This window comes from Rhamphochromis sp. 'chilingali' (assembly GCF_963969265.1).
Source record: "Rhamphochromis sp. 'chilingali' genome assembly, chromosome: 21".
NCBI classification, from domain to species: domain Eukaryota; kingdom Metazoa; phylum Chordata; class Actinopteri; order Cichliformes; family Cichlidae; genus Rhamphochromis; species Rhamphochromis sp. 'chilingali'.
Window position 1 is genome coordinate 24,970,661 of NC_137949.1, and position 17,439 is coordinate 24,988,099.

The following is a 17,439-nucleotide window of genomic DNA, read 5'->3' on the forward strand; positions in this document are numbered from 1 at the left end:
GTGTTTGTGTACTGCGTCCACACTGCAGTGCTAAAAGCGATCTTTCAGCAACCCACCACATACTATGTTGTCTGGCAACTCTGCAGCAAAGCCCAACATGGATGTTACTTTAGTGTTCAGCCACCTGTGAATGTTTTTTTTTATGCCAGATCAGTTAAAAACCAAGAGTTTGCTTCATAAAAACTTTCAAAAGGCAAGACGATCTGTCAAATATACAATGCACATACATTTTAAAGGATTTAGGGATCCAGGAAGGTCTGTGAAGAAGGCCTGTGGGCTTTTCCTAAGGCATGAAAGATGTGACATACGTAGCTGTCTGGGTTTTATCAATTAAAGGGTACTTTCAGGACCATGGACAGCATCAAATTGGTGTTGCTTCCTCTACTGGGCATTCTGTACTTTTTCTGTACCTTCAAAAAGTTCTTGGAAGTGAAATACCTGGGGATGGAATCAGATCAACTTTCACATTCTCTCTGTTGTTTTGTCAGAGAGTAAAAGAGAAAAGGCAGGAAATCACTGACAGAAACGTTTCAGGGTCCTGTTCAGTATCACAGCAATAGAGGCTCTTTCTGTATTGAAAAGGTAGTTACATTTACCATTTAAAGAATTATTTAAAGCATTGATGAAGCAGGCAAATGCTGATGAAATACACAGGAGATAAGCAAAATATGAAGCAAAACTGAAATGTTTAAGAATCTGTCATTATTCCACTGTTATCTGCAGTTCACTGAAAGCTGGATGAATTAAGTACCAGTTCAATGAATAGAACTATTTGGGAAAATAAAACTTGAATAAAAGTCTACATGATCAAGGACCTTCAAGACTTTATTTCTCCACAGCTATGTGGAGAAATGTGTAGTAACACATTTGGAGTAACCAAAGGCTGATTTGATTTTGTCAACCTATAAATAATAACTTCAGCATTTATAATTACATGTATAAATATTACATTAAGATTACAAGACAGTATAAAACATGCCCATGACTTTGCTCAGGACCAAGTACCCGATCTGTGCAACAAAACGCCACACATAACTCTGTATGAAATAGAATCATAGCAAGAAAAGGTAAATGGACTGACACTTGTGTACCTGTGCTTTTCTCTCAACTGGAGCATTCCAGTTGGAGTGCTTTTAGCTAACATTCTAACACTTTTGCCCTAATGAATGCATCAGGGGCAACTTTAGGTGTCCAAGGATACTTCAGCATGCAGACTGGAGCAGCTCGGGATCAAACCTCTGACTTTCCGATTAGTAGGGGTGGGTGTGGCTCAGTGGTTCGGTTCCCCATCTGCTCATACACATGCATACCTCAAATTGCTCCAAACTGCTCTTCAGCAAGTTATGAATGTGTGAGAATGTTAGTTGGTTTATACCATTTTTATCATTCATAGCTTAGCATGTTAGCATAGCATATCACTAAAACGTCTTGATGCGTGTTCAAAAATCCAGGTACGTCCTGGACTACAGGTAAATCACTGTAGTCTTTATGCCCAGCTGGGAAGAAGCCCCAGGATATATCCAAAACCCACTGGAGAGATTATATTTCTTATCCGGCCTGGTCTGGGAACACCTCACCCAGCAGGAAGTGGAAAGTCTAGCTGACGAGAAATTTGTCTGGAATATCTTGATTAGTTTGCTGTCACTGCAACATGACCTTGGATAAGTGGAAGAGGATGGATGCTGTAGTCTTTCCACGAAAGATGTCTGCAGTTAAGTTATTAGCAGTCCATAAAAGATTGCAAAGATTTTTTTAAAGAATTTACCTCCTAATTCCCACCATTATGGCCTTGATTTTTACCCTTGACTGTTTACAGCATGCTAGAACAGTGAGGCAGTGGTGAGGTGTGTGGTATGAGTTACAGATAGGCTCAAGGTGGGCATACGGTTACATTAGGGATCATCTCTGAGCTCAGGGATGAATTTCCATGGAAATTTCCACGCAGATGAAATTGCGAATCTGTAGTGAGAGTAATGAGCAGGTGGAAGAGAACCTGGAGAGGTGGAGGCATGCTCTGGAGAGAAGAAGAATGAAAGTCAGTAGGAGCAAGACAGAATACATGTGTGAATAATAGAAAGAAAGGTGTAACAGTGGAGCTGCAAGGAGTAGATGTAGTGAAGTTAGATGAGTTTAAATACCTGGGATCAACCATATAAAGCAACAGTCAGTGCACAAGAGAGGTGAGAAAAAGAGAGGCAAAGTAGAGCAGGTGGAGACAAGTGTCAGGGGTGATTTGTGACAGAAGGATAGTAGCAAGAGTGAAAGGGAAGATTTATAAGATGCTGATGCTATGATGTATTCTTTGGAGATGGTGTCACTAACAAAACGACAGGAGGTCGAGTTGAAGATGCTAAGATCTTCACTGGGAGTGACCAGAATGGACAAGATTAGAAACGAGTACATCAGAGTGAAGTCTGGCTGAGATGAATAAATAGTGGATACAAAGGAAGTTGACACAGAGAATGCTCATGGATGTAGTGAAGGAGGACATGTAGAGGGTTGGTGTGACAGAAAAGTACGATAGGGTAAGATGAAGGCAGACGACCCACTGTGGGGAGTCCTAAAAGGAACAGTGGAAACGAAGAAGAAGACTGTTTTCAGCATACTTTCAAATGCACAAAGACATGCAATGGGACCATTAAAAACCAGAGTGGGTGTTTAGGGTGACACATTCTTTCCACAAAATAGGCAATCTTTTGTAGAATGTAGAAATTTGGAAAAGACAGAGGGAAAAAAGCACTAAACAAAGGATACACTTTTAAAACCCATGCTCTAGGGGGAAAAGGTTAGCACTAGCCTGGGAGCAAAAGAGTGAGTAAAAGGAGGGAACTGTAATATAAACATGAACAAGAGGCACATTTAAAAGGGAATTAACAGCAATAAATACAAGATCCAATAAACAGAATGTAGGTCAAGCAGAAGTTAATCAAACAAAACTGAAATGAACAGAGGTTTCAGCGTGACACTTCAGGATGCTGACAAACAAACCAAGTTTAATGCAGGGATTGATTGCCGTGTGTTTCTCTCCAAATGAAGCTTCTTACCGAGCAGGTAATTAGGAAGTGAGCAGATGCTAGTATTGAGCGCTCCGAGCGCCTGAGAGAGAGGCAGTAATTGTTTTCTGTTGATTACATGGCCTTTTGACAGAAAAATGGGTCACTGCAGCAGTGACCACTGGCTTGCCTGAGAAGACCTTCCAGGACACTGTTATAACAGTTAATAGTGGGGAAGTGAGAGGATCTCCAAAGCTGATTTCACGTCCACATGTAAAACACGTGGCTGTATAAAGTGCCAACATGCTTTGCTTTTAACATGAAGTAGCATTTATGCAACTTATATACTTTTTCATATTTATTAAAGTCATGTTTTTTGCTGTTATTTGCTCTCATATGACCAATAGTTTGGTATTTATAATAATCTGACAGGTTACTTGTGTCACTGTTACACTCACATACTTTCACTTTAAACTATAGAGTTCTTTTTTTGTCCTTTCCTTTCTTTTTTGTCTATTTCCTTGTGTCTGCTTCAGTATTTCAGTGGTAAAATTTTGCTTTTTTGTTTAAAATAGTGTGAAATGCATTGTTTTTCTTAAATAACTATACTATTACTAAAGGTATAATTTTGTGAAATCCCATAGAAGGAGCTCTAAGCTTTTCTTTTTGTTCTTTTTAAAAATAAAAAATGCATTTAGCTCATGAAGAGTAACAACTTGTCCTGTGCATGGATCGGCATGGAAGACACCCTAATTTGCTTTTGTTGAATACTAGCTCCATCTGCTGGTTACAGTTTCACCACTTCTAGATATCAGCAGGCAGTCCTCCCTTACAGCGACCTGTCAGACTCTTATGTTAAGGAGAATTCGTTAACTTTAAAGGTTTGCAGGCTTGTCGCCGCTTCATCTCTGTGACGTACTTTTACCGCTATCACAAAAGCAAACGCTTTAATTTATGCTTGGTAATGTAGCAGATTAAGAGCTCAAAGATAAATACAGACGCTCCTTGTTCTTTTACTGCACTTCAACTCCTCTTGGTTGCACTAACTGTTGCCCTGACAACCTTATGTCACCCTGTGAAAGTTACAATATCCCTCTGTCTCAGCTCCGCTCATCTGCTCAGCTGATTACGTCTACAGTATGTGACCCTGAACGGCCCTTTTATCTGACTGTGAACCAATTTGGCTTCCTTTCCCTGTAGAAAATCTGTAATCTATCCATGACTTCAGAGGCATTATATGGCCTTGGATTCATTTCCTGCAGACTTACTCTAATCTAGGGAACTACTACATCCCTAACCTTAACCTTAAGGCATGCCGTCACCTTTAAATTTAAGGATTTATGTTATAGCGACTTGTTTATGTTCATGAAAGGAAGCCATGTGCCCAGAATGTAACAATGTAAACAAAATGAGGTCCCCACAACATGAGTAAGACCTGCTCACCACACACACACACACACACATTTTCTTGTCTATCTTTGTGAGAACATTCAGCAGTGTGATATATTTTCTAGCCCCTTAACCAAGTCCTAGGCATCCAACTAAGAAGTGCGTTTGGTTCACTTGTTTAGGCTATACTTTAAACCTATTAAATTTACTTCTAAAACAGTAAAAGCATAACAGTGCCTCAGTATTTTGCTTATGTTGGAAATGTTGGCATAAGATCCCATATACACATGTGGATTTTTCTGTCACTGAAGGAAGTCTGGATCTGATTATTGTGAGGCAAAATCTGAAGTTATATAAAAAAGAGGATTTTTTTTTTATATCGTGATGATGAATCAATTTATATGACGTGGTCTTGCCAAAGACGGGTGTGGTCTTTTGTGAGGCTGTAGGGAAATATTTATATAATCATATTTTTTTTCTATTAAAGAAAAGGGTCTGATTCAATGTGGTCCCCATTAAGACATCATTTAGGCTATGAAAAAATAAGAAGGAATAAATTGCTTTACAATGTTGTGGTGTGTAGATCCTGTTGACCCTGTCCTATTAATGCTTGTCTACTGAGGAAAGAGGTCCAGGCAGTTTTACTGGAATGCCTATCAGCGGGCAGCTGGCTTGTTAAATACTCTCCAGAGATTTGGTTTTGGGGTTGTTGTTTTTTTACAAACATATGGCAGTTTGTTTCCTTTTTTACTCAAACACAACAACAATGCTTTTATTTGTTGTCCTCCAAATGGAGCAGCTGAGTCATAATAATTAACATTTTTCACATATGATGTTCTGTTGTTGGGAGGGAACAAAGGACGTTTGTTTCCACAGCACTGCAAAAACAACTCACATGTCTGCTGATTCAGAGTTTGCATAGGATATGATGTACAAAGCTAAACTAAATCCAAGGTCAGCGTTTCATAAATGCTTTTCCCAGTCTTTTAAACTTCATCCATACTGGAGAAATATTCTTGAATCTGGAAGAAGTAAGAAAAACCACAGTTATGTAGCGAGCTGGGCCGTGGCTTCTATTTTGTGGCAGATCCTCCCCCTCGTCTGGAAGCTGTTGAATTTTTCTCCAGATGTGGCGGCCCGATCTCTTTAATGATACACCAGAGTGCAGTGCAGGCGGAGAGTTAACAGAAGTAGAGGTTGAAAATAACATAAACGAGACTGCTCGAGAAGCAGGGCTGGAAAGTAAGCTTGTTGTTTAAGTTTTATGTTTGACTACTGTCGAAAAACAAGACTTATTTTCATTTAAGGAGATTTAATTTACATTTGGGAGAGAGAGGCAACATCTGCAGTATACATGCAATTTATTGCACAATCGGGAAGATGTCTCAGTTTTCCAGCTTAGCTCTGAATCTCCATTTTTTTCCCCTAAAAGGCAATCTCTGAGATTATCCAATCTTTGGACAGCATCACTGAAATGGAGAGAGTCAGTAGTAGGAGGTTTTCATACTACTGTAAATGTGATCAGGATGCCACACAGGCTCTTCTGTCATGATGAGATGTAGCTAACTGCAGCTGAGAGTGTATGGAAGAAGAGCTATTTTTATATTTCAGTATCATTTTACTTTTAAAAGTTTGCAGGTTAAGTAAGATTTGCCGACATGCTGCGTGTGTTCTCTAATAATCAGTGACCAAGACAGGAATTTCCTCAATGAGACATTTGAGACCTGCAGGCCGACTTGCTTTTTTTCTACTCTCACATTGCCAATTTCCTAAACGACAGGTGTCTTTGACTTGGTCAGCCTCCAGAGAGAACAGGTTGCACAGCTGTCTGGCACACACTTGCATGTGCACACACACACACACAAGTAAGAAAAGAGAGAGAGAAAATTAGGCATTTAATGAAAGATGGCAAACAAGTTTTTTTTCTTTGCTTTGGTGCACTCTGGGTTTTTGTTGGACAGCTTTGGCACTGAGGTGCTCCTGTCATGTCTTTTGTATGCGCAAGTGGACCAAACAAAAGCTTATTGAGGAATCTCTGGGAAGCCTGAGCTGTTGGAAAGGAATGCCCTCTCTCATGGTCCAGCACTTTAATCTTAATCATTCACTGGAGGAGGGGGGCTCCTGCATCAGGGTGACAGGAATTCACTCACTGTTGGCCCCAATAAAATCTATTAGGTGAAGAAGGGAAATAGGCTGGTCATGTTTCTGATACAGACAAATTGGACTAATTCTTCCTGTTAGCCTTTCAAAATGACTCCCTATCATTAAAGGGAACACATGAATATTTACGTATATTTCCCTTTTTTGGGGATTGGTTGCTTAAATCCATGAGAATACACAGGCAGATGTTATTTTTTTTAGCAGTAGACACAATGGAGGATGTGTGTTTCCCCCTATAAGAAGGCGGAGTTTTCTCCCTGGGGTCCTGAGCCAAACTTTGGTTATGTAAGGGATACACAGTTTCTCATCTTGATTTGGAGTTACTCGAAAGTTTACTGCCGTTTATTTTAACAACCTGTCTGTAGAAACATTTTAAAGAAAAGCTTCGTTTTTTGCCAAAGAACTGCCTTCCTATCGTAAAACTAATTGAAGACTGACCTTAACCACTGCCAAGGACCACGCTTTTGTTGGTTAATATTCAACTGCAAAAGCGCTTGCCGTGCCTCAGGAGCAATTTGGAAATGAGACTACACTAGCAGCCCAGACACACGGACATGGGCTCGGGTACAAGCCGAGGAAAAAGAGTCGCACCTGCTTGTGTCAGCGAGGTAAACGTGACCAAAACGGGGACCGATGTCGCTTCACCTCAAAAGGACAGCCGTCTGTTCAAGCCTCTTAAAATTCACTCAGTTTTGCGCAATGTGCGTAACCGCGCGCAACCTGACTGCCACAGCGAAGGGCAGGATTCGGACTTTTCTGGGAATGAGGAGGATATTGATGGAGAACTGGACACAGTTATGGCAGATTACACAGAAAGAGAGAGCGCTTCGGTAAAGAAGACCCCTCCGAAGAAGACGTTCATCAGATCCAAAACATACGGACTGTGTCATTTCAGCCAGGAGGACGCTGAAGACGACTTCAGCTCTGCTCCGAGGCTCCGAGCGTCAGGAAGAGACCAAGAGCCACGTGTCGCACACAGTGTGTCAAGAGATGTAAACAAGAAGGGCAACTCTGCCTTCGCACACGTTAAAAAGCACACATCTGGGTGTACCACCGAGCACAATGTAAGGACTTTTAAATTTCTACTTTTAAGTACTTTTGCCAGATTGTAATCCAGTTTATGAGAACAAAAGTATGCTTTTAAAGTAACAATAACCGCGAGTTATTATTGAATGAAACACATAATATCCATCCTTCCCTCTCTGCTTTATGTCAGTCCTCCTCACAGGGCTGTTTGACAACAGAGGCTTTGTCGGAAGACGTCCCCACATCAGAACAACAACCGTAAGTAGGCAACTTAAATAAATTATTCATTCCTGACCTCAGTGGAGGAAAAATGCGCAGAGCCAGATCAAATTCACCTTAAAGGAATCGAAATACCAAATCCATTATTCTCAGAGCGTATCAGATACGCCAGATGTTTGCAAGCAGGGGAGAAACAGACAAGTGTCTATTGTTGAAGAATGCCAAAAAGAAAAACATTCATATTTCCAACTTTATTCCAACTTTCTCACAGCGCCATTTTTGTTTTGTTAGTTTTGTTTTGTTTGGGCCTCTACACTCTGAGCGTTGGGTTAAACTGTTTAAATATGTGTTACATTTTCTGTTTGTAATCTTCACCTTCCTGATGTGGGTCTCTACATTTCCCAGGACGTTTGATAGCTGCCATGGCTCTTCTCTCACCACGCCAGTCATCCTGTACGATGGATCAGAAGAGGAGCTGATGGATACCATTGAAAGAGAGTTTAGTTGACCCTCCGAGCTAAGAAAGCTCTTTTAGCAAGCTCTCATGACAGGAAACCGTTTGTATTCAAAGAAAGGGAACCAGGGTTTATTCTGACAAATTTCCTGCTTGCTGGAAAGGCTGCACAATCTATATTTATGCAGGGTTGCCAGGAAAAAAATAATGAACACAGTCTGTGTTGAACTTAAAACAGCATCACTCCCAGTCTGTGCATTTAGCCAAGTCTTATTTAACAAGATGCAGCAGTAATTGCAGAGTTAAAACACCAGCTTGAATATGTGCCAGGAAGTTCTCCTCACACTCACAAGGGTTGGGTTTCTGAAGCAGGTAGGGTGTTACTGTCCAGCTCGACTCCTACTGAGCACTCATTTGCTACCTATTACTAACATGGTTTAACATGTCTGTTTAATGAGACAACACAGACCCTTTCTGCCAGTTCTGTAAATGTCAGCAGGAGAGGTACATGCTTGTGATCTTTTAGCAGTAAAGATGGACTTGTTTCCACCAGCGGTTTTGTGTGAGCATAAAGTGTTCAGGGCTTTAGTTTCTCATGTAGCAAACCCTGCCAAGGTATGAGCAGAGAATGTTTACCTAACATTTCCTTCCTGACCGCAGCTCCTGCACTTTCTCCACCCTGCGAGAATGTGGCTACAGAGAGACTTTTAGTTGGGCAAAGTCTGTTTCTGCTGACACAATTCAGCCATTGAAACACTTCAAAATAAAAGCCTGCTGCCACTTAGTGGCAGAATGCAGAAGTTGTGTGCATGAATACAAACGTGAAATTTTATCAAACTTTTTAGAGGAAATTTCCAATATGAAAATTTGGAAGCAGAGTTAAAAAAATTTTGTGTGTGTTTGAAATAAAAAAGCAGAAAATGTCGAGTTATTGGTCATGTGACTACTCTGGGAGAAAACGTGTCTGTAGCTGCTCTGTTCTGCTGACTTGAGTTATCTGCGTATTGTAATAATCTGCATCAGGCAAATAAAAGTGTCAATCTGTCATTTATTCAGCGCAGTCATCGCAGGGACTGTAGGCAGACTGTACAAAATAAAATATTAATTTGTAAAACAATAAAGGAGAAATATAGCACTTTAAACAGCATGGCATTCAAGGTCTTTTTAGCTAGTCATTTGCTTTTTCGAAGGCCTGTAGAAAGAGATCCTTCTCTGTAAGAGCTTCAGTAGCTTGCGAGGCAGGAGAGGAAGTTGATTTCGGAGCACCTCGTTGTTTCTCACATTCTTTGCAATGTAATCCTCACAAATCCTGTCAGGAGGAGGAAAAAAAAGCCTGTCAATTCTCATTTCTATTTTGGGAGACGAATGCATATTTAAAGTAACGTGCCCTACAAAGCAGCAGATACTTAGGACAGCAGATATTTTACTTGTCTCTAACAGATCTGCTGCAGGACAAACTTGTTTGTAGCAATAAAGTGAGAATCACGGTAGGTCAGGCAAGGCTGATGGCGCCTGTGAAAACTCCGCCTCCATCCCACTTTACATCCTATTCATTTTGCATCGGACTTAATAAGTGCTGCAATGCTCTGTGTCGTACAAGGGATCTCGCTTTTACTTTTCTTGCCTTAGTTTTTTGACATCTTGCTGGTAAAGGTATCACAGAAAGTTTTTTTTACCTAAACAGGGGATATGGTTGCGTCTGAAAAACAAGTGCATCATTGCAGTGACCCTGAAAAGAAATGCACAAGGTTTACATAGGTTCACATCCATAGACATATTTGTAGTCTTCATTTATTCACAAAACTATGTTCATTAGATCAGTTCCTTTAGCAAACATTCTCCGTAGGTTTTTTAATGCCTCATTGTCAGGTGTAGACTGCTCTGTAGAGAGAAAGAGACCTGATGCCTTACAAAGCAAGATTAAGGGCTTAGTTAACTTCATGGTTAACGCTGAGTTTTCAGTGTTAGAAAGGCAGTTCACTTCATGTTAGGGTACACTGCCACGGTAACTTGTACTTCAGACCTAAGGGGAGTACTACAAATCAGGATTAATGGGTTAATTTGCGAAGTCTCGAAATGGGCTGACTTTTTTAGTAATCTATGTTGAAAACACCCAGACAGGAACATGTTCGGTTTGAAATCATCATAAAGTTCCAATTTTTTCCCTATTCTATTAATTCAGTTTGCTTCAGTTTTATTTATATAAAGTACTTAGTGTACTAGAAACAATCCCACAACACTCTATGAGCAAGTATGTGGCGACAGTCGGAAAGAAAAATTCCCTTTTAAGAAGAAGAAATCTCAGACAGAAACCAGGCGTAGGGAGGGGTGACCCTTCCACCATGACCAGAAGAGGGAGAGGGGAAATTTAGAAGGGAGCCAATATAGGGCAGCTCATAAGGGAGAAATATGGTCTCTCTTTCAAGTCCCTGTCAGTACACTCTCTGCACCACTTTGGATCAATTGGCTTTTCAGGGAGCTTTTGGGGCAACCTGATAATAATGAATTAAAATACAGGAGCCTCAAAGTAATAAAGCATTAAATGAAATGTAAATTCTGGTGATTCTGAAATTTTACAAATATTTTATACTCGATTTTAATCAGTTGCTAACACTCGTTTACACATCTGGAATTGCAGCTACTAGAACACAGAGCAGAAACTGTTCAGGCTTTTTATAACCAGGAACACTTATTCAATCAATAAAACCTGCTTCACTTTGATCTGCAGACAAACTAACTAACCTCTGATATAGCTGTGTTGAACTTGCTACCTCATATAGCACTCTGACCTGCTCTGCAGGTTATGTTTCAGTTAAGAGATAAACAGTACAAAAATACCACCTGATCACAAATCAATTCTCTGGAAAACAGTGTCACCATTCCTGGAAGAGCCCATGTAAAGGCAGATCTATAGTTTAAAAAGACTGTTTAAAGTCTATGTTTTTTTGTTATAAGCATTAATAAAAAACATAGATCGTCAAAAACAAGCTCTAATTTGCATTGGCTGCAGCCATTCAAACCCACTTACACAGTGCTGCTTCGGCTGCATTTGTGTCACCTTTAGCCGATATTATATGTTCAGATTTTTCATATTTTCCTAATATGAAGAAAAAGTTTGCCCTTTCTTTCTGAAATATGCCACTGTGCTACCAGCAGACTTGTCCATGTCTACGATTGTTGTCTTTCATGTCATAGCTTGGAAGCGCTGGGTTGACTTAGTTAATTACCACCTTTGTTTGTGTCAGTGGAAGTGAAGCCAGATAAGCAAATGATAACTGTGCACGTTGAACTTGCTTCGAAGTACAAGCCCCTGCAGTATAGAGTAAACCCTGTTTAAATTTTACATAACATACATGTAAACAAAAACATAGTTTTCATGTTGCACCTGTGTCATGATTTCCAAAGACGTGGAAAATTAAACTAACTTCACCTTTGTTTTTAGCTTCTACATGCGTCTCCCTCTGATACTTACAGTGTCGACAAGCAAGATGTAGTCACAACTTCCACCAAACACAATCACATCAGCATCTTTGCCTGGATTAGCTGTGTGCCACAACCTTAAACAGGAGAAGGTACCACTTAAAATCTGATCACAGTTTACAGCAACGCTTTATAACGTTTGTTCAGAGTAATAAATATTACATTCATAAGTTGTTACCTTGGCTTATTCTTAAAGGGATGCTCTAACTCTCTCCACTTCTTTGTTTCGACATCAAGCAACCACCCATCACCTAATCGAGCAAGGTTTGTTTTACTAAGAAGAAAACAACTAGAGGACATAAAAGGACCAAAGCAGCAAAGGAAATAAACTTGAATAAGAGGATGCATTTTCTTACTCATTGGTTTGCAGTCAACACTCAGACCTCCAAACAGGAACAAGGTGTTGTCTGATACTGCTGTGAGTGTGTGCCATGATCTCCCCACCGGAGTTGGGGACAACGGGATTCTGGAAAACCGATTTGGCATGATACACACAGTTAACTTAAAAACTCACTGTGAGCTCAGGTTCTGCATACACCACATGACAAGGTACAGTATAGCAATGACACATGGCTACATACATTTCTGACCATGTCCATGATTCAAGGTTTAAGCAATGGATGTCATTTGTCCTGGTTTCCTGCATTTAAAAAACAGCACAAGTAACTTTCTCTGATCAACACAACATGCATCCATAAACACTACATCGAAAACCAACTGGGACTCTTACCATAACTCTACCTCCACAAATGTATCCTCTGTAACCGAGCGCAGCACTGCCATGGGCTGCCCTTGGAGCAGGAGCTCGGCCCTGCAAGCAAAAACAGTGTATAGTACTGTGCAAAAGTCTCAGGCTACTCCAACATTTCTTTATTTTTTTGCTTCCAGGGACCCAGATGTTATTGGAATTGTTTTTAAAGTTCTTGATGAGTTCTCCAGACTTTCTGAAAGTCAAAGTTACCTTTTCTGTACAACATTGAGTGTCTAAGAGCATTTCAACCAATGGTGTTTTCAAAATAGATAGCATTATGAACACAGAAATGTACTACCTGATTTTGTTTCATTTACTTATTTTTTAGCCATTCAGTGATAGACTTTCTAATGTGATCATTGTCCCTGCTGCATAACCCAAGTATGCTTGAGCTTTGGTGCACAAAACTGATGATCTGACATTTTCTACTCAATCTGCTCTCCATTAATTTCGGTAAGTCATCCCAGTCCCCAGACCATCACACTACCACCACCATTTTTGACTGTTCTGTATTGAAATGCTGTGTTAGTTTTATGCCAGATGTAAAGGAATTCAAACCTTCCAAAAAGTTAAACTTTTGTCTCACAGAATATTTTACCAAACATCTTTGAGCTCATCAAGTTTCTCCTTGGAGGTCTCCCATGAATGCTGTTTTTGCCCAGTTTCTTTCTTATTGTTGAATCATGAACTCCTAACTGAGGCTAGTGAGGCTGGCCTCTCTCTCTAGATCTCTAGATGTTTTTGTGACTTCTGTTCTAACCTCCTGGATGAGTCATCAATGAGCTCCTAGAGTAACTTTGGTCAGCTGTCCACTTCTGGGAAGGTTCACCACTGTTCCAAGTTTTCTCCGTTTGTGTATAATGGCTCTCATCGTGGGTCACTGGATTCCCAAAGCCTTATAAATGGCTTTTCAACCCTTTCTAGACTGACATATGTCAATAATTTGACTTTTCAGTTGTTTCTGTAGCTTTTTGAGATCTTTTAGCCAACTTCACTTTGTTAGACAGACTATATTTCAGTGATTTCTTGAGCCAACAGGTCTAAAGGTCTTGGGGTTTGATAGTGAAATTGAACTCAGATTGCGGTTTATCACAGTTAACTCCTTTTTAAAAAGGGGAAAATTCTGTTTTTCAGGTAGGTTTGGATAGCCTTTTTCCCTTAATAAATGAAATCATAATTTAAAAACTGCCGTTTGCGTTTACATTGGTTATCTTTGTCTGAAATTCCAATTTGTTTGATGATCTGTAATGACGATCATGTAATATGAAAGTAAATCAAATATGCAAAAAAAACAGCAAAAGGGCAAACCCTTTTTCACACTGTACATGGTAGCATTTCTTACAGATTGCACTGGATAAGAACAACACGCATAGGTGATGATGAAATATTGCATCAGCTGTTTCTGTTCAGCTGTGTAAGCATGCCCTGCAGGAGCTGCAGTCAAAGATGTTCCACATTTCTTATACACTGTCTCATCAAAGTGTTGTATAAAGATTGCATGTGCTCAATTTTGGAACATTTTGAGAGCAACAGTCAAACATGCCTAGCCTTAGGTCTTAATAATTATCTTTTATTTATATTTCCACTTGTGAAGTTACTAATTAAAGTTTTATAGCATCAGGGGAAAAATCCCACACATGAAATTCCTGACTTCAGTCAATACCAGCATGAATTAATCTCAAACTGACTCACGTGGGTCCGCGGTTCACTCCAGCTGGACTGCATGGGGTCAAATATGTGAACTTCATTGTTCCATCCCCAAAAGACATCTCCCACCTGGCAATAACAAAAGAGCTAAGCAGGTGTAAAGAAGCTAACTTTTCTAACAAAAACCTTCAAAAAAATCTCACAGAGACAGCTAACAGACTTGTAGTGAGTAACAAAAAACCTACCCATGAAGTTTCATCCACAATAAAGCTTCCACTCCTCCGGTCGAGATCACTCAGTAGTTTGTGACCATAACCACCAAAGTAGGCGAGCCTGGAAAAATATCACACAAAAAAATAATTTCCAATTAACATAAAATTATACATCCAATCAAGAACAGACGTAACGCTGAATAGTTTTCAAAACTCAACACAGGTTGTGTTTTTGTTCGGATGATGACTTTAAGATAAAGAATGCTAAAAAGATGTTGAAAGCCTGACAAAACCTGGATTTAACGTCAAATCCAAAAACAGTAAAACCAAGATTACAAGATTAACTTGTTAACAAAAAATGTTGATTGTGTGGACATCCAAATCTGCTCGGAAATTGGTGCAGGAAACAAAGACACATGGATAGCCTCTTCACTTCATGTATCAAAGTAAGATCAAACACCCAGCATTCAATTTAAAAAATGAAAAAGACACGGAAACCTAATTTATCTATTTATCTGTCCATTTTCTTTCACTTTTCCAAACCAGCGTCATGCGGGGAAAATTCAGTATCTAATCCTCAAAATTTCTTTAGTACCAGTTTTTGACAAGTAATCTTAAAAATAGATTTTAGTTCACAACTACTGATTTCCTGTAGTGATTTATGTGGTAACAAAATGCTGAAAATTAAACTTGATTAAAATTTCACTGTGCTCACCGTCCATTGTAAACCCAGCAGGACAATTTGTCTCGGGGAGAGGGGGCTGAGCCAAACTCATGCATTATCCTCTTCCATGTATATTTCCCATCTTCCAGGTTGACGCCGTACATCTGTAGGATGAGAAACACTGATCAAATCTTCATTCCTTTATCTCTTTGCTGCATTTATTTATCAACATTTAACATTTTCTTTCAGCGTCTTTCCGGTCTTTCCACCTTAAGTTCATGCCCATAGATACTTCTGTTTCGCACAACATTATAAGGTTTATGTGGAGTTTTTGACCACTAGAGGCACTACAGAGTAATCTTTAAATGATCAATACTTCCAGCTACTGATCATGGACACAAAAAACATAAAATGTACATTATTTTTAAAACACTATCTCTGCAAATTTTACATAAGGAAAGAAAGCATCGGGAGTGCTTGCTAAACCTTAAGCATTCACACAATGTAAACATAACTATGTTTACAAAAAAAACACGTGTCATTAACAGTCACTTCCTCAGATATTAGTCAAACCTGATTGGTCTGTCCATTGTCATCACAACCTCCAAATATGTACATGTGTCCATTCATGTAGCAGCTGCAGGTCCCAGACATGGGGGGAGGGACGTCCCCATCCATGTGACACACCTTCCTTCAGAAAAATGGAAAAAGAAAAGAAAAATGCAGAAAAACTGCTTATATTCACTCACAACTCAGAAGTCAAACAGCCCCAGGAGAGTGCTTGTAAGTTCAAACATAGCTGAAATGTCATATGACTCCAACACAATTTCCACGAGTTGAAAAACAGAGTGAAAGTCAGGGCTTAACAGGCATTGGTATTTTTTGTTTTGCAAACAGAAGCAAGCAGGAATTTTTTCAGTCTTCTTACCAAATACCTGCGTCTAGTTCATACACCCAGATTTCATCATTAGGTAAGAAAACTTCTTCCTCAGCAACAGACTGGAAAGAACAAAATAATTAAATAAATTAAGCACTTTAGCATAACGTCTCATTTCATTTTTATATTTTCATCTGTCTCCAGAGAAGTGTCAGGTGTTTGAGTCAGAAATGAAAAACAAAACGAAATTAAATTAAACTAAAAAAAATATTTTATATTAACAGATGTTTAATCACTACTGACTTATTAACATATAAGAAGCATTATAATACAGGTGCAGGTGGTGGAGTTAGGTCATGTGGTTTGGGAAATGAAAGCAAAAAAAAAAAAGCAAGAAGCTGTTACATATAATAATGCACAGCAGTCCTCATTTATTTATGAATGTATTTTTATTTTTAATTTTACTAGGTATAAATTGGCATATACAGTTAATGCCACCATTTAAATATCACATGTTTAATACAGTACTGGAGAAATTTCCCTTCTCTTCCTTGTCATTTGTGTCTTTTATGTTTCAGTGTTTTCTCACCATATAGCCTCCCCACACATACAGGAGATTGTCATGCAACACAGCAGTATGTCCGCTTCGTTCCCGGGCGACCAGCTCCGAGCAGTGCCTCTCAAAGGCGGAATCCATAACTGACTGCTATTTACACACAGAGACGTGAAGGCATGCACTTGAACCTAAAAATCACACAAAAAAGGAAAAAATGTCTAAATGTCTCACCTATGCTCAACTATATGTATTTACGAGAACAAAGGCAACAGCTAACTGTGAGTAGAAACTCGAACCATCCTACTGTCTTCGGTTTATGCTAAATATTATTTGGGTATGCGAAAAGAAAAAAATGGTAGTCTACTAATTCAACCGACAAAAGCTCGGAACAGGTTAATACATAACCACAGTACAAAAACACTGAAAAACTAACGTTTAAATAACCATACTTAGTGCATACTCACGGGACGCAACGCGCTGTTAGCTGTCGGATATTATTTCTTCATGTTTTTAAACCTACATATTTTGGACAAGAAAGCCTCGGTGCCAAATACTGTAAACACAGCTACAAAATAAAATACTACTTCCGGTGAACCTCTTCCAGCATAAAATTTCTATTTGTTTTTTGTTTTTGTTTTTATCTCACAATAACTCGGAATTTTGAAGTTATTGAGTCAAAATTTCGAGATATTAAGCCAAGAATTTTACTCTTGGACAGCATTTTGTCTTGTTATTTATTTATTTATTTTTGTATAGATTTTTGTTTTGGTTTTGTTTGTTTCAAAAGAAGACCCAGAAAGGCACAGTTGTTCAGCTTGTACAACATGGACAGTTTCTCTGTCCATCCATTCATAAGCACTAATAACCAGTACTTATGACTAATTACACTATATAGTCAGTAATATATTCAAAAGGATTTTTTTTATAAACTTGAATTAAGGCCAAACAAACAAATATTTTCCAAAATCAATTTCGAAATCAAAAAATACCATGAGACAAATCTACAGTTTT

General features: G+C 39.1%; 2 protein-coding genes across 3 annotated transcripts; one reads left to right on the forward strand and one right to left on the reverse strand.

The window, feature by feature from the left end:
• Window positions 1–6,873: 6,873 nt before the first annotated feature.
• LOC308390158 (uncharacterized protein) lies at window positions 6,874–8,331 on the forward strand. Its single transcript, XM_080871864.1, has 3 exons — window positions 6,874–7,606; window positions 7,759–7,826; window positions 8,193–8,331. Exons 1-3 carry the CDS (start codon window positions 7,097–7,099, stop codon window positions 8,293–8,295), a joined length of 681 nt encoding a protein of 226 aa, XP_080727990.1. The 5' UTR covers window positions 6,874–7,096; the 3' UTR covers window positions 8,296–8,331.
• A 1,049-nt stretch (window positions 8,332–9,380) lies between these two features.
• On the reverse strand, window positions 9,381–17,026 carry LOC308390156 (kelch domain-containing protein 1). Of its 2 annotated transcripts, none has more exons than XM_080871861.1 (14): window positions 16,893–17,026; window positions 16,462–16,616; window positions 15,924–15,994; window positions 15,569–15,686; window positions 15,047–15,159; window positions 14,365–14,452; window positions 14,165–14,248; window positions 12,452–12,532; window positions 12,303–12,361; window positions 12,078–12,187; window positions 11,900–11,972; window positions 11,714–11,798; window positions 9,918–9,970; window positions 9,381–9,550 (listed from the first exon to the last, which is right to left on the reverse strand). In XM_080871861.1, exons 2-14 carry the CDS (start codon window positions 16,567–16,569, stop codon window positions 9,406–9,408), a joined length of 1,188 nt encoding a protein of 395 aa, XP_080727987.1. In that variant the 5' UTR covers window positions 16,570–16,616; window positions 16,893–17,026; the 3' UTR covers window positions 9,381–9,405. The 2 variants fall into 2 exon arrangements, with proteins under 2 accessions (XP_080727987.1, XP_080727988.1); XM_080871862.1 differs by having other exon boundaries at window positions 16,462–16,578; window positions 16,893–16,989.
• Window positions 17,027–17,439: the final 413 nt, after the last annotated feature.

What these genes read in the sequence shown, in the direction of transcription:
- LOC308390158 (XM_080871864.1), top strand. Translation starts at nt 7,097, where the DNA reads ATGGGCTCGGGTACAAGCCGAGGAAAAAGAGTCGCACCTGCTTGTGTC. An exon ending in GGTGTACCACCGAGCACAAT is followed by an intron (nt 7,607 to 7,758) that starts GTAAGGACTTTT and finishes GCTTTATGTCAG; the next exon opens with TCCTCCTCACAGGGCTGTTT. An exon ending in CCCACATCAGAACAACAACC is followed by an intron (nt 7,827 to 8,192) that starts GTAAGTAGGCAA and finishes TACATTTCCCAG; the next exon opens with GACGTTTGATAGCTGCCATG.
- LOC308390156 (XM_080871861.1), bottom strand. Translation starts at nt 16,569, where the DNA reads ATGGATTCCGCCTTTGAGAGGCACTGCTCGGAGCTGGTCGCCCGGGAA. An exon ending in TTGTGGATGAAACTTCATGG is followed by an intron (nt 14,249 to 14,364) that starts GTAGGTTTTTTG and finishes TGTTATTGCCAG; the next exon opens with GTGGGAGATGTCTTTTGGGG. An exon ending in CAACCATATCCCCTGTTTAG is followed by an intron (nt 9,551 to 9,917) that starts GTAAAAAAAACT and finishes TCCTCCTGACAG; the next exon opens with GATTTGTGAGGATTACATTG.